At 33.2% G+C, this 16,930-nt stretch overlaps 3 protein-coding genes across 4 annotated transcripts; 2 read left to right on the top strand and 1 right to left on the bottom strand.

The window, feature by feature from the left end:
- The first annotated feature begins 225 nt into the window (after positions 1–225).
- On the top strand, positions 226–5,874 carry LOC107938765 (sirohydrochlorin ferrochelatase, chloroplastic). 2 transcript variants are annotated; one of them, XM_041116836.1, is made up of 8 exons: positions 226–593; positions 1,152–1,574; positions 3,345–3,493; positions 3,571–3,788; positions 3,891–3,952; positions 4,458–4,568; positions 4,678–4,770; positions 5,519–5,874. In XM_041116836.1, the coding sequence occupies exons 3-8, from the start codon at positions 3,444–3,446 to the stop codon at positions 5,642–5,644; spliced, it is 660 nt and encodes a 219-aa protein (XP_040972770.1). In that variant the 5' UTR covers positions 226–593; positions 1,152–1,574; positions 3,345–3,443; the 3' UTR covers positions 5,645–5,874. The 2 variants fall into 2 exon arrangements, with proteins under 2 accessions (XP_040972770.1, XP_016727493.2); XM_016872004.2 differs by lacking the exons at positions 226–593; positions 1,152–1,574 and having other exon boundaries at positions 3,308–3,493.
- A 267-nt stretch (positions 5,875–6,141) lies between these two features.
- LOC107938772 (high affinity nitrate transporter 2.7) lies at positions 6,142–8,177 on the bottom strand. Its single transcript, XM_016872010.2, has 2 exons — positions 6,859–8,177; positions 6,142–6,394 (listed from the first exon to the last, which is right to left on the bottom strand). Exons 1-2 carry the CDS (start codon positions 7,983–7,985, stop codon positions 6,154–6,156), a joined length of 1,368 nt encoding a protein of 455 aa, XP_016727499.2. The 5' UTR covers positions 7,986–8,177; the 3' UTR covers positions 6,142–6,153.
- A 5,108-nt stretch (positions 8,178–13,285) lies between these two features.
- On the top strand, positions 13,286–15,472 carry LOC107938771 (pentatricopeptide repeat-containing protein At2g13600). Its single transcript, XM_016872009.2, has one exon. It carries the CDS (start codon positions 13,286–13,288, stop codon positions 15,470–15,472), a length of 2,187 nt encoding a protein of 728 aa, XP_016727498.1.
- The last annotated feature ends 1,458 nt before the right edge of the window (positions 15,473–16,930 follow it).

Genomic DNA, 16,930 nt, shown 5'->3' with positions numbered 1-16,930 from the left:
TTAATATATTGTATAATAATAACTTTATTTATCATTTGCAAAAGTGTAAAGATATTACTTAATTAATATTTAATAAGGATGAAAATTACCGTTAACCTTTTTCTTTTTCACACGTATGAATTGGAATATGTTAATTGTGTTGCCAAGATTGAGTTTAAGCAATTATTGACACTCACATGCCACAAATGTACAATTTTTCATGGGTAATGCTACTTGAACCAACTCCAACATTTCGTTTAAAATATGAAAATGTTTGAATAAAATTATAAATTCAAAAATAAGTTTCAACTTAAAAATAAAATCCATTTTAAAAATATGTAAACTTTGAATAAATTTTTTTTTTAATTCGAGCCCGACTCAAATATTATCCCTTTCCCCCTACCAGATCCCATTGCCACTCCCAGCCCCTAATTCCCCTTCCCGATTACAACCCCTAATTCCCCTTCCCAATCCCTAATCACTTATTCACAGAGACGACACCCCCTCACCAATCTAAGATTTGTTTCGGTTTCTTCTCAAGATTCATACGAAGACGGAGAAGACGAAGAAGAAAAGAACATTCTCATTCTGTTTTCTGGTCAAGCTTCAATCAGGTTCTGTTTCTTTTTCTGTGTGTTTCAAATTCTGGGTTTTTCTTGTTATTGTGATTTTTTTTTGTTCATATTTTGTTATTGACCCTGAAATCTAGTCAAGACTTTTTTTTTCCATATGATTTGCATATCGCATTTGTTTTTCTGGTAATTAATTAATTGATTATTGTTTAAAGATAAATCCTTTTTGGTATATTCTTGTGTATTGGATTCAAAAACTGATGGGATTCAGATCTATATTCCTATTAACTTGGAATATGTTATGCATACATTTGTGTTTTTCTTAATGGATGAACATTAATGTTCATCTATGTTTGGGATTTAGGGTCTAGATAATTTGTTTCTGGTGTAAAATGATCAAATTTGGAGAAGAAACTAGTTATATACAATATGGATATGGGGTATGAGTGTCGGTGGTATATATCTTCATGTTATAGATCTGTTTGTGAATGTATCTTCTTGTTTTAGATCTTTTAATTGATATACTGTCATGTTATTTACCAAGCTTACTTTCATGGAGGATGTAAGTTCTTGAAACATAATCTTATTTGCTTTTATCAGTGTTTAACGGGAGAAGATGGAACACCCACATTGCTGCAAGAATGGAATCTAGGCCTTAATTCTTCGAGACTGTTATGGCATTTGTTGGATTAATATTGATGGACTGCCGATTTAAATAGAAACTGCAACACCACATTTACTGGATCATTATTTTACGGTTTCAGCTTTGCTGCCGTTAATATCCATAGAAATCATTCAGACAACATCTGCAATCAACACGAAATGAACATCTATCTAAATAGAGAGAAAGGACAGAGGCCTTAATCCAAGCCTTTTGTTTAGGCCGAGTCGAGCCCAACCTACTAATCGAATCTAAGATTTTGGTTGTGCTCGACTTGGTTCATGGACAACTCTAATAAGGAAGAATCAATGGCCACACTCTTTTATTAAATCCACTTCCAAGTAAAAGTAAGCCAGGTTAAGGTAAAGGCCACCTTAAACTTAACTCTTTCATTTAAGTGTAACACATGTCGTCAATGATTTAAAATTTAAAATTATAATTAATTATATAAAATATTATTGTTTCATCAGCTTGGGTATCAAATATTAATTTGGAAGTAAAGTGTGATTTAAAATTAAAAAATTATAATTAAAATTTTAAAATATTAATATCATATCAATTAGACTCTTCCATTAATTTGGGTATTAAATATTAGCTTACATGGGGAGTGTACTCTAAACATGTGAATGAAATTTGAAACATGAAGAAATTTATTATGGTTTAATATAATATTTAGTATTTGAACTTGTCACGTTTTTGTAATTTGGTGTTTAAATTTGACACTTTTTCTTAAAGTTGGTATTTAATCTTTTTGGGGTCTAATTTAGTACCTAAACTTGATTCTTTTTTCTAATTTGGTACTTAATTATTTTTGCTTGATTTGGCACTTGTCGAACGTTTTGCAAATTACTCGAATATACTAAAAATGTTATTTTTATGTGGTAGTAAAAATAATCAATGTATGACTGACATGTGATAGATGATATGATATATTTTTGTATTTTATATGTTCAATTACTTTTATTTTAATTAACTAATTATTAATTGAAAATAAAGAATTTCTTTTAATTTGGAGTTTTAAAAATATTTTTTTCTTATTTAATATTAATTCGTTAAGCATAGCTCAATATCTATTTTTTTAACATGAATTTCCTCTAATACTGACAATTTTTTTGTAGCATAATAATTTTTTTTAATATCGTTAGTATTTTGGGTAATTTGTATAACATTTAATAAATTTAGGTACAAAATTAAAAAAAAAGCCAAGTTTAGGTACCAAATTAACTTGGATTCGATATGTTAAAAAAAGAAAGGCTAAAATATGTTATAGGTCCTTTTAATCTTCAAATTTTGATATTTAATTTTGATATTTTTATTTTCAAGAATTCAGTCACTTTGTTTTTCAAATTTCAAAAATTAGGTTTAATTGTTAACATTGTTTTTTTTTTAAAATTTGTTGGTGCGATATTTTGAAAAAAAAACTCGGTAATTATGTAACTAAAAAAATGACGTTGTAATAAACTTAAATTTAACAAAACAATTTTAACAGTATTAATAGTTGGACATGAACTTTGAAACTTGAAAAGTAAAAAGACTAAATTCATAGAAATAAAAGTACATGTATTAAATTCTAAATTTAAAAATAGTACAAGGATAAATGGACACAATGAATATGAGCAAATAAAAAATAAGTACACAATGAAAAAGCAAGAAATAAATTTTTTCAAAAAATAAAAAAATATTTTAAAAATAAATACACAAAATGAGGCCACCCATTTATTTTTGGGACAATCATTTGTTTAGATGCATTATGAAATTATAAAAAATATAAAAAAATTATAAAAATTAAGCATCAAAATTGTTAGAAATTAATTAAGTCATAAATTGTATAAAATTTATAAAAAAAGTAATTTATTAGATATGTAACATCAACATTTATTGGCTGACGTGGCATATGTTAATAGTCATGTTAATACTGCCATTAATTTCTAATGGTCAATGTTGATGAAAATGTCTCTTAGTCAAGCTCAAAAAATTTGGAAGAGCTTAATTGATTTTTTGGTAAAAGTTTGAGGGCTTATTATAGGAATAAACCATAAAGCAACTTTTATATTAAGGGCAGCCTCTTTGAAATTTACCTTATCTCCTATGAATGAAGCTGGCCCATCACTCAAAAAAATTTCATTTTTCAGGCTTAAGATGGGCTAAAGTATTCATACACGATACGACATCGTTGGGTCCTTCTTCTTCGTATTGAAAGTGTTCACCCAAGTATTGAGAACTTGGCTCCAATGATGTCGATAGAATCATTATTCATCCCTCAAACTCTCCCTCTTAAAAGGTAATATATATTTTTGAATTTTCATATTTGAAGAATCATATACTCTTTGTTTTTCAATTCAGTCCTTTGAATTGCAGTTCTTCAGTTGACAGAACTGCAAGAAAATCTACTTGGGCGTCCCTCAAATCCCCAAAATTTCAAAGGGGCCCTTCAAGGATCAGAAGTTTCTCAGCGAAGTCAAGTTTGGGCTTCGAAAATGGTGGATTCAAACAGGTCCCAAATGGGGTCGGTGAAAAAGATGGAGTTATCATCGTGGACCATGGTTCTCGCCGTAAAGAATCCAATCTCATGCTAAGTAAGCTTTAAAATAACTTTTAATTTTTTTCTTAATCTGGTAATTAATTTAAAAATATACCACTTTTTGAGCTAATTATACTTAAATTTTAATGAATTTCAGATGAATTTGTAGCCATGTTTCGAGAAAAATCTGGGTACCCAATTGTTGAACCAGCTCATATGGTAATTCCTTTTTTTTTTCCATTAAAAATATTAATTATATGTGTTTGAGGATCAAATTGATAGAAATTGTAAATGTGGAGGTTAAATTTTTTGCATTATTGAGGACTAAATGTATTATTATACCAGTTAGAAAAAGGCCACCTCATCATTTTTAAGTGACCAAAACAGAAACGATCTAAAATGTTAGTGTTGAAATTGAAAATTCTTATAGTTTGGTGATCAAAACAGAGACTAATAGTTGGGTGACTAATTGTATAGTTTACCCTTTTTTTTAACCATGAGTTTTCAAGGAATCCCATGTTGATAGTGTTCTGTTAGAACTTTGAAGGCAATTTGATAACAGTAGTTTTAGCTTTGAATGGTTCACTGTATTTAGCAACACAGGCATATATATATATAGTATTTGGTGTTTTTAAGGTAGATGTCAATGTTTTCACTGGTTCTAAGATGTTATAGTATCATATTTTGGGCACTGAATTCTTACATTTTCAGTTAATTTAACTAGGAGTTGGCCGAGCCATCGATAAAAGATGCATTTGGTTTGTGTGTCCAACGAGGAGCAAATCGCGTGATTGTTAGTCCATTCTTTCTCTTCCCTGGAAGGCATTGGTACCAGGTAGCTCAATATATTTACTTTTGATAAACTCAACAAAGAACTTTTGTTGTGTCTATAGAAGTTTGGGGGGTAATTCTGGTTTGCTGAATGTCGCTATGTTATTTCACAGGATATCCCATTGTTAACTGCTGATGCTGCAAAGGATCACCCTGGTGTATCTTATATAATAACTGCCCCACTCGGCCTGCACGAGCTGCTTGTGGTATGAACACTCTTGTTTTCCTCTTTGGTCATCATTGATTTCGTACAAGTTCTCTCTGGCTATTATATTTAGCTCAAGTAATATGGTTTTTGATGCTAAGAAGTTTGTAAGTCAGTATCAAGTACATGATTGTTGTGATTGTTGGGAAACTTTGTTATTGCTCAAATACGCGTCATATGTAATAACTGCCCCATGGCCTGCTTGTGATACAAACTCTCTTGTTTCCATCATTGTTCACCATCGGTTTCTTACGAGCTTGATACTAGGAAGCTCATAGGTCATTGTCAAGTGCACGGTTGTTGTGAAACTTTCTTTGTTATTGTCCAAACATGTATTGCATATAAACACCCTGTTTACCTTATTGGTAACTGTCGATTTCGTATGGGTTTTGAAATGAAGAAGCCTGTAAGTCATTGTCAAGGACAGGATTGATGATTGTTGTGTAACTTTCTTTGTTATTGCTCAAACATGTCTCGTATATAATAACGCTCCATAACCTGCTCGAGCTGCTTATTGTATGAACTATGAACTCTCTTGTTTTCCTCTTTGGTCACTATGTTTTCAATTAAAATTATGAAGTTTTCTCTGCTAGCTTTTCCAAATGATTGGCTCTAAATCAATCTCTCTTTGCATGTCTTGTTTTCAGGTTTTTAATAACATCATTGTAGATAGTTTCTGTTTCCTCGTACGTTGGCTTTACTTGACCGTCAGATATTTTCTTCTCTAATTGTTTTTCTATATTTTGAAGGATGTCATGAATGATAGGATCAAACACTGCTTGAGCCATGTAGCTGGAGACGCCGATGAGTGTGCAGCTTGTGCTGGAACAAGCAAGTGCAAGCTCTACGGACTCGTGGATGTAATTAAAACTTAAAGTTTTCGGGATTGAATGTAGGAATCGGAGGGTTCCGATTGTACGAAAGTTGAGATCTGAGCATATGAAATATAACCCAACAGTTCATGCAAAGGCTGCATATATAGTAGTTTTTCTTATCTTTCAGGATGTTCTGTCCATAAATTATGCCAAGATGCATTTTTCCATGTATTAAACGAAATATATGATTTGTGCAATCTGATGTAATACATATTTGAGTTTCATTGTTACATATTTCCTTTTTTTTATCAATGACATGTTTGGTCTAGACAATGAAGTTCTTGGTGGATAAAATAAAATTGGTTTAGTTGAACCAATTGAATCAAGAATCAGGCCTATTCTATCTAGTAGAACCTGAAATTTAGAAGATTGGTAAAAAACTAGGTTTTAAGCTATGAAATGGAATTTTAAGATTATACTTTTATGATTCGAGTATGAAGATTACAAATAGGAGAGAATTGATAAATAGTTTTGCATTTCCCTTACTATCTCACAGTTGGTTGTAAATCTTAAACCAGCAAGCTATAATCTTCTTCATCTATTGAAGTTTCATTGGGAGTGCAAAACATACCTCCCCATTGAGGAAAATAGATTAAAGAGATTGGAAGTGTGCAAATGATCATCATAAGCCCCATTACAGAAATGCTTGTTTGTGTTGAAAATTTATCACCCGAAAACAATAGCATCTGTGTTACAACAGCTCCCACTGTCCCTCCACTTCCTGTCATCCCTGATATCACTCCCAATGACCTGCAAAACATCACATTATTTTATATATGAAATTAAATTAGGCAATAAATTTACATTTTAATCATTTAATTTTAAAAAACTATAAAATAATCGATAAATTATTTAAAATTTTTCAAATAACGCAATGAATTATTAAAATTATTGTTGTATACTTTTCTTCATATGTACTTGTTTGCACCAATCGAAAGCTATTCTTTCCTTTATTTTCTATGGTTTAATTTTATTTTTATGAAATAATTTTAACTAAAATTCAAATAACTTTTTTTTCTTATATCTAGATTGACCATTAGATCAATTTAAATTTAAAATATGTTATTCTTCCAATCGGTAGATCACTTAAAACAATCATAACAACTCAATAAATTTCAAATAATTTAATTCCGTTTTATAATTTTTTGAATCTAACTTAGGATTGTGTCCATGTGACCGTGTTGGGCGTTTGTGGTTCAAAGTTTAAACGTCACCTTTTGGAAACGAAAGGGACAATGCCAAACGTAAGGCCAGAAGCAGCTTGAACAAACACCGAGAACATACACATCACACTAATGGAGCCACCCACCGAGTTAGCTCGTCCCATTAATACACAAAGCAAACCTGCCACCGTCAGCACCGCCCACAACCCCCAAAGTCTGCCTCTAACCCCGAACAGCTTCGCCATCTGATCTGACACAATCCCACCCAGCGGCCGTGCAAACCAATTCGTCAGCCCAAAACAAGCCGCAATCGTCCCTGCAACCTCTAAATTCACTCCAAATCGGTAGTAAAAGTACTGTGCTACTATATTATCCATTGTCATTTCTACCCCAAAACAGCAGCCATAGATTAAACCCAATATCCACCCTCTATAGTTCATCAACCCATTGAATAGAAGTAGTAAAAAACTCTCCTTTGGCTTGTTTGAAACCTTTATGGAGTCCTTGCATGGCAGTTCTTGGCCGTAAATTAAGACCATTATGGCTGTTAAAGCTTGGAAAGTCGCCGGAACAACAAAAATGACTCGCCATGCGGTGTTTTCCGGTACGTTAAAGGATTTGACGAAGGAGTATAAGAGGGGCATGGTTAATTGAGCAACCCCAGCTCCCATGTTAGCCCAACCGGCGGCGAACCCGTTAGCGAGGCCGACGACGGATGTGGAGAACAATGAACTCATCCAGAACTGGTTAGCTACAAAGTTGGCTAAACAAAATCCGATGAGGAAACGAACGAGGATGAAAGAAGTCGGGGAAGAAATAAAAGCGGTGGCTAAAACTATTGGGGCGGTGATGAGGGAGAGAGCGGCGGAGGCTATACGTGGGCCAACGAGGTCACATACAGGTCCCATAGCGAGGCGGGAAAAGATGGAACCGACGAAAGCGGCAGTACCGGCGGCGCCAATGTCGGCGGCCGAAAGGTTGAGGTTTTGGCGCATGATAGGTATGAGGGGAGGGATTGAGAAAGCGGAAAAGAAACAAGAGAACAAGGAGAGCCACGCGAGGTGAAAGGCGAACATGTGAGGTGGTGAAGTGGAGAAAGGGTGGAATTCAGTGGCTTTGTTTTCAGAATCTAAAGGTAGAGAAGATAAGTGAGGCTTTCTTGGGGAAGAAGGTTCCATTACAGAGGCTTGACGACGAAAAGAAAGGAAAGCACAAAGTCGAAATGTAAATTGGGTTTGTCATGGAATTTAAATTTATAAAGCATAAATCTCTAATCTGTCATGCATGGCATGGATTTTGTTGGATTTTTGTGAAAAAAAATAAAAAAGATTCTCTATTTAAAATTTATAAAAAAAAATCTGGAATGGTTTAATTAACTATCTCGACTGGAGATTTTGTTGCTAAATTTAGCTATTTGATTATGATAGATAAAGTAGAGAGTGATGATTGTAGATTAACCTTTTAAAAATATAATTTAAAATTTCATTAGTAAAGAATAGGAAACAGTTACAACCCCAACTGAAAAAACCAGGAATGATGAAAGGCAATTGGAAAGTACTAAAGAAACACAGAGCTGGACTATTCCTTTCATTCAATGCATCAATCCTCGGGAAAGAAGAAACACAATAAACACAAGTCTTATCCCTTCAGCCAATGTAACGGTAACTGAAAGAGTGAGAAAACAAACTAAACTTAGATTTTGAAGTGTGGTAATTTTAATTTACTTTTTATTTAATGTTATAATATTTAATTTTATTACTATTATTATTTTTATATTAATTGCAGGTAAATACACTGTCTATCTAAATTTACACTTAAAAAAGACTCATAAACCCATCTTGTTTCTCCTTTTCAATCCGTTGAGAAATGCTCTTAGAGTAATCCTCCATCCAAACCTTGTCACCTATGAGAGATAAACCTTGTTAGCATGAACATGTGTTTTTTGTTTGATTTCACGGCGGATATGATGAAGAATATAATACCTAAAGCCTAAAATGAGTCGTCTGCCATTGATGATAAGTGAATTGTCTAGCACCCGGGCTTCATTGTTGGTGTGTGGGATAAAAATGAACTTATGAGAAATTAATGAAGGCTTTAAGGTGTGTATCAATGCCGCTTTCTTTAAGGTTCTATTCGCCCCCCACCTATGTTATGGTATGCAAAAGAGTTATTATCAAATGAATCTCGAGGATACAATGGTGCCAATGGTTGTCTACATTTTGTACTGACGAAAATAGTGCACTAAGCACTGAGCGAAGCATAGTAATGATATCAATTTCTACAAAGAATTTCTGTAGTGATTCTTTATAGAACAATCTAGAAATACAAAAAATGGTGGGAGAATAGAAAAGAATTTTGTTTCTATATTTTTGGAAGTGTCATACGAACGGAAGTTCACTCCTATTTATAGGAGGCCTCATGTCTCTTCATAACTACTATATGGATAGTCATATCTTTAGCAGTAAACATAATTATTCAATAGATATCTACTTGAATTATTAATAATCAAGAAAAAAAACTATCAAATTTAAGAGATATAACTCATCACTATAAATAGTGACAACTTTTGGTTAATAACCGAGTGACATAACTTTTGGTTATTTATAATTTTTCATTTACATTTATTGGAACACTATATATATTTTGAAAATGTTCCAACACTTTATATGCTTAAACTATCACCTACTAATATAACCTTTTGAAAACCTATTTCTAGTGGGAAAGCTCAAAAATCAACAGATACCTAAGTTGTGAAAGTGGATGGAATATGGGCGATGCGTTAAGTGCACACACCAATAAATTTACTCATATGATCTCTAATCAGAATTCCTATTACTGCTAATAACTTTACTTTATAGGCCTCTCTTGGAGGTGAAAGCCACCTCTCAGCTCTTTTATAACACTCGAATTTCTAATAACCTAGAAATTTGAATTAACTAGAGAACTAAATTGAAAGAGACTGCAAGTTGACGACCTCTATTAGAAGGAATAGGAAAGCTGGAAACCAAATTGGGTATGGTTGAGAAACAAACTTGGTTTGGTTAGAATGGAACTAGCCTATTCCTTAATGGAAGACTTAATAATTAGCTATGGACGATTCTCATAAGGTTGGTAACAACGCAGGAAATGCTGTAAATAGTTGGGAAATGACTTCTCAAGGGCAATTTGTTGGATCTAGTGCCCTGAGTGTAATATTTTTGTCTAAGTACAATTGTAATTTTTTTCGAATAGATTGATTAATAAAATTATTCGTGAATTATATTAATACTTTGTATATTGTCCTCACATTATTTTTGCATGTAAAGCAAATTGGAAACAAATGTTGTTCATTGGTTGTTTAATGTTTAACTAATACTAATTGATATTATGTAGTCAGATCGTAGTATAGAAAGACAACTTGTATTAGTAGATGAACCTAAAAATGTTTTAGTCTAATCAGAAATGAGCAAACAGATTGAAAGACTAATATGTCGTCTATCAGTCCAATTGGGGAGATGTTTTATCTTGGGTATCAAAGCAAATGACTCTTGGAAGATAGAGACATAGATATGATTGACTAGACTGACAATACATCGGGCAAGACCCAAGAAGAATAGATCCTAAATTCGTTTATGGATTTATTCACTTGTGACGTTCATAGTGTAACATACATAAATCCTGAATGAATGGCGAATTATGCATGCATACTCGTACACTTTGATGTAAATAAAAACCTGAATTCAAATAGATAAGGAATCAAAAGCTGGTGCATTGGGTGTACGACTTCTGCAGTATGTAGCGTTATTCACAATAGTGAAATTCATAGCTCAAAACATGGGTAAATGATATCCTCTCATTGGCATTACATGATTGATGAAAAGTAAATGTGGTCGCAGGTCGTTCGTTTCTGTAATGGATGACTTGATCGTTTTTTGATGGTGATTGACTTTTATGAAGAAAGATGTAATAGTTGCTATAAGATAAAATAGATCATATTGAGAGAACGAATATTATCCCAAATAGATTAAGGATATCCTATGAGGGTAACACATTTATGACAAGGTCATTAGATGAGCATTGAGTAGTTGCTTTCGTCATGGTATCTCAAGTTGAGGAGAGCTCAGTCACGATATTATAATAGAATGACTTTATAACTAAATGAGTTTATAATTAATAAGTAAAAAACTGAAACTTAATTATAAATCATTTGAGCCTCAACCACAAATGTCCAATCGGTCCCCTAGCTAACTCGTTGAAACCAGAAATGAATTTCATGTTTGAATAGAAATGAACAGAATGGATAGAAAAGGAGCAATGAGAAACATTTAGGAATGATTATGTGTTTCTCTTAAATGAAGAAATGAATGTAAATTTCCAAAAATAGAAATGAAAACTTGCCATCCTATATTCGTAAACATACTTTACGGACCTCCAACTAACAATATTAATCATTTTTATTGAAAGTTCATGTCTAGCTATCATTTAAAGTAATTTAACTAAATATGCAATGGAATCTTACTCACCTTCCAATAATAATTCGCCTACCCTTCAAGCTTCCTACCAAGAACCCACGGCTAACTAAGCTAATCTCCTCACAATTTTGACATCGATGAAATGGGCTCCCTCTCTAAATTAAATTTCCACCAACAAATTTGGCAATTCCTTGAAAGTTCTCTACCAATTTCCATGGCAAAGCTCTCGGCTTGAAGAAGAGAAACTATGAAATTTTCATTTTTTTTCTTCTCTTGCAAAAACCGAATAAGAGAGACGGTGGCAATGAGTTTTTCTCAATTTCTTATCTACGTTTCCTTACTAATTAAGCTAAAAAATTCTTGTCAGTGGGATCCAATGGTGATGATAATTTTAATGGTAATTTAAGTGAAGATCAATGGTGACTATTTATATCAGGCTATCCACTATCAAATTCTTCACTTGATAAAATTGTTCATTAGGCTTTTGGCTTAATTACAACATAAGGACTCCTAATTTAATTAATCCTTATAATTATCTTCATCTAATGGTCATCATCTAATGTCAACTTTCTTAGTGGAATTTCATGGCTAAGACCACTTATGTCCGTTAGTTTAAATAATGTGGTAATTTAACTGCTAACAAGGGCTTTGATTAATTACTACACAATTTAGTCCCAGTACCATTTATAATAATTTAATCAATTTAATTACTAAAAAATTCTATTTAATTAATTTTTGAATAATTTTATTTCTAATTTAATTATTCATATTTCAATTTTCTAACTCTACACTCATTTTGTAATTGCTCGATAAAAATATTTGGATGGTTTGGTTTAATAAATTTGAATCCCAAAATAGATTTTTCCGACATTGATAAAAATCAAGTCGTTACACATCTCTTCTATCATGCTGGAGTTCATAATTCCAATCCTTATGGCTTATAAAAACAATGAAACCTTAGGTCTAAATCAAAATCAGACTATATTAGGTATACAGCAAGTTATAAAAATAACTAGTTTTCTTTTCCAATTGGGTCTCCTTAATTCTACTAATTCGTAAATTTTGTAACTATCAATAGTTTTATCAGTGGGATTATTGTTCTCTTGTTGATGGGTGTCGAATCCACCAAAAATAAAATTTTATGCCTAAAATTAATTGAATTTAAAATTTTCAGTATATGAAGTAGGATCGATCCTACAGAGACTGGACTAACCTATTTTATGATTTCATACTACCAAGATTTATACGAATTCACTCACGAAATAAAAGAAAGAGGGTTAAATCTGAATATAAAATAAATAATAAAAATTAAATAAATATGAAAACTCAACAAAAAAATATAATGAAATTACATTTGAAGAAATAGGAATAATTTTGATTCCAGTTTTGAATTGATCCTAGATAATAAAATTTTCTCCTCCAGTCGATTAATCAGTTATATCGATTGAGGAATAGCCTCAAACGCCAGTCCTTCCATAGTTGTAAATTAATTGCAGGAGCAACTCGAAAATTAACCATTATCAAGTGAATAACCTTGAAATCAACGTCTATGATTTAATTCCTTGGCAACTTTACAAACTAGAAGAATCCGAGTCAAATCGATAGCTTCAATTGTGTGAGTTGTTTAAACTTGATTGTCAACTCTCTTGATAGATCCAACTACTCACTTTATTGATCATGTCAATTTAATTTTCAGTGGACCGAATACGAAAATTACTAATCGCATCGACTCACCAACGATATGTCGTCCAACATTAAACCGAGGGACACCTTGATTTGATGTCAACATTGAAAGAGAAATAAAAATTGAGTGAGAATGGAATAGAGAATTGAGAGAAATTTAAAAGAGAGAGGGGTTTATATAGGGAGAAAAAAGAGACGCGGGGGGGGGGGTTAATCCAGTAATTTTTTAAATAATATTCATCAAATCCTTCCCCTATAATTTTTAGGTATTTTATAGCCACCATCCCCTATAATTCGTCAAATACTTCTCCTTCCCGATCTCTTTCCCCTTCCAATTTCGTAGCATGAAAACTGCATTGAAAGCCCTTTTCTTAACAAACCCAAGCCAAAACTTCAACTCTTATATTAAAGAATGTGCTTCTTTATTAAAGAATTTCTCAGAAAAAGGCTTGGTCACTGAAGGAACTGTCCTTCACAGCCATTTACTGAAGAAGGGTATTTTTTCTGAGAAATTTATAGCTATCAAGATGTTAATAATGTACCTTGATTTTAGGAAATTAGCTGAAGCTAATCAGATAGTGAAAGAGTTTAATGGGTTTGATTTAGTTGTCCAAAACTGTTTGATTAAAGCTAATACAGAATGGGGAAATTTGGTTGAAGCTCGAAAACTGTTCGATGAAATGCCTGAAAGAAACGAGGTTACGTGGACTACGTTGATTTCAGGTTTCATGAAATATGGAAGATGGGAAGAATCAATGTGGTATTTTGAAATGAACCCATTCAAGAATGTGGTTTCCTGGACCGCTGGGATAAGTGGGTTCTTGAAAAACGGGTTCAGTTTTCGTGGTTTGAAACTTTTTTTAAGGTTGCTTGAATCTGGGGTTAAGCCTAATCAAGTTACTTTTACTTCTGTGATTAGCGCGTGTATAGAAACTGGGGACTTTGATTTGGGAATGAGTGTTTTGGGACTGATAGTGAAAACCGGGTTTGAGGATAATGTCTCGGTTTGTAACTCTTTGATAACATTTTGTTTAAGGATGCATGAATTTGATTTGGCAAGGAGGGTGTTTGATCGCATGGAAACAAGAGATGTCATCTCTTGGACAGCGATTTTGGACATGTATGTGGAGATGGGGGACTTGGGAGAGGCAAGGAGGATTTTTGATGAGATGCCAGAAAGAAATGAAGTTTCTTGGAGTGCAGTTATTGCTAGGTATAGTCAGAGTGGTGATCATCTAGAGGCCTTGAAACTCTTTCGACAAATGGTTCAAGAAGGCCTTAGGCCGACTATCTCTTGTTTTTCTTGCATTCTTAGTACATTGTCTAACGTTAAGAATTTACAAGCAGGGAGGAACATCCATGCTTATGTTAAGAAAATTGGGATCGAGGGAGACATTTTCATCAGTAGTTCTCTTGTTGATTTATACTGTAAATGTGGAGATACTAAAGATGGGCGATTCATTTTTAATTCCATCAAAAAGAAGAATGTGGTTTCATGGAATGCTATGCTTGGTGGCTATAGTATGAATAGACAAATGGATGAAGCTAAGTATTTCTTTGATAACATGCCTACTCGAAGTAACGTCTCTTGGGGTATTATAATTGGTGGCTATGTAGAAAATAAGCAATTTGATAAGGTGTTTGAAGTATTCAATGAAATGCTTTTGTCTGGGGAAACTCCAACAAAGCTCACTTTCTCAAGTGTGCTTTCTACTTGTGCAAGTGTGGCTTCGTTGGAAAAAGGCAAGGATATCCATGGAAAGATCTTAAAACTAGGGTTCCATTATGATGTTTACTTGGGGACTGCCTTAACTGATATGTATGCAAAATCTGGTGATATTGAAAGCTCTAAGCAGGTCTTTGATAGAATGTCAGAGAGAAATGAATTTTCATGGACTGTTATGATTCAAGGCCTTGCAGAAAGTGGTTTTGCAGATGGTTCTCTTTCCTTGTTTGAAGAAATGAAAAGAAGTTCCTCTGTTGCTCCTAATGAGTTCATGCTTTTATCAGTTTTATTTGCGTGTTCTCATTGCGGGTTAGTTGATAAAGGACTTGAGTTCTTTGGTGCAATGGAGTCAGTATATGGTCTAAAGCCAAAAGAAAGACATTACACGTGCGTAGTAGATATGCTGTCTCGATCTGGACGCTTATATGAAGCTGAAGAGTTGATAAATTCCATGCCATTTCAACCTGAAGCTAATGCACTGGCAGCTCTACTAAGTGGTTGCAAGACATACAAAAATGAGGAGATAGCTGAGAGAACGGCTAGAAAACTTGTTGAATTTGCTGAGAAAAACTCCGCTGGATTAGTCTTGTTGTCAAACATATACGCTTCAGCCGGAAGATGGGTTGATGTTTCAAATGTTAGGAAATTAATGAGGGAGAAGGGATTGAAAAAGAGTGGTGGCTGCAGTTGGGTTGAGGTGAGAAACCATCTATATTCTTTTTATTCGGAAGATGGAACACACTCAAAATTAGCTGAGATTTACGATATCTTGGAGCTCTTGAGATCTGAAATGATGGCTTCTTAAAGTAACTTCTTTAACTTACAGTCTTACCCTTTCTTGCTTGTGGAAATGATCTGGGATTTCATGGGCATTATATGCTGTACAGGCAGTTAAAAGGCAGTATATAAGGGTGCATAATATATGGTGGTTGCAACTGCAACGTAAACATCAGAGAGAAAGACGGGTTGACAGTTCTTGATTCAATATCAGAGCATTATATCTTGATTTCTAGCCTCTCTACTCAAACCTTCCAAACTCAAAACTGTCTAAGTTTAGGCTCATCTCAGCTACGAAGTAATCAGAATTTTGTTTATAAAGGAAATAGAGTCCAGGTTTCAATTATAGAAAGCAAGGTTGAACCGTCTGAGTAAGCAGGTGGAGGGTTGCACAAGTTGAAGAAGACCATGGAAAAAAACCGTAATCACTGACAGGAGGAGATTTTCCCCCTCTTAGAATCGAGAATCTACCCATTTTGATAATTATTCTTGTAAAACTCCGGTGATCTGACTCTGGCAATAGCATCTGTATCTTCATACTGGGGAACTTGTAGTTCTCTTTGAAGTTGCTGCACCTTCAACAATTGCAACCAATACAGGTAAAAATAATCTGAATCCTAATCATAAGGCCGTCCAGCACATAGATTTATATAACTTAAAAACTAGGGTGTGCCAAAAGTTGAACTTGAAACAAAGAAAAAGAAATTTTGCAATTTCTAGTCTTTCCAACATATTAGCAATGCATAAATCAAATTGCTTTTCATTACCTACCTGTTGAGCTCTTTATACTCCTTTTCTAATTCTAGTACCCTGCAAGTCTAGCTAGAAATCTGCTTGGATAATGCATGCTAGTTATTTTGTGACATTATTGAAAGGCAGTTGGGATGTTTAACCTATTTATGTATTCTTTTAAGTTTTACATTTGAAAGATACACATAATTTTTTTGGAACATTTATGTTATTTAAGAAAAAAGTAGTACTTTAAATGTTATTTGGACATGATAAGTATTGGATACAATATATGTCCAGCTTGGGCTTGTTCATTCTTTTTTACGTTTATTTGAAGGATCTTTGTAATGTCATATTCCCACACCGGTTTACGGACAGAATAAACAATAATCAGAAAAGTGAACTTGTTTCTTTGACTTCCATATAGATTGTCAATGTGTTTTTTATTCAAAATGTTGTGATTCCGACTAATGCTTTGTCTTGAGATTGCTTAAATCTCTTTGCTCAGGAAGGTTGAGGACGAAGTAATCATGGAATACATTTTCCAAAGACTTTTTTTTTTTTAATTGGAGAATAAATAGTTGGAACAATGGAATCGATTCATAAGTAGGATTAGGAGTTGACAAGTGTCCTATAGAACATTTGTGAAACATTAAAAAAAATAAATATTTGAAATAGAGAAACACATGGTAATATTTTAAAATTATTTGTGACAAAAAGAGAGTACAATGTTGGTGCACCAAATATTAGCCTTTCT

This window comes from Gossypium hirsutum, chromosome A07, assembly GCF_007990345.1.
Source record: "Gossypium hirsutum isolate 1008001.06 chromosome A07, Gossypium_hirsutum_v2.1, whole genome shotgun sequence".
In the NCBI taxonomy this organism is placed as follows: domain Eukaryota; kingdom Viridiplantae; phylum Streptophyta; class Magnoliopsida; order Malvales; family Malvaceae; genus Gossypium; species Gossypium hirsutum.
This window is presented reverse-complemented; position numbering and strand designations above follow the sequence as displayed.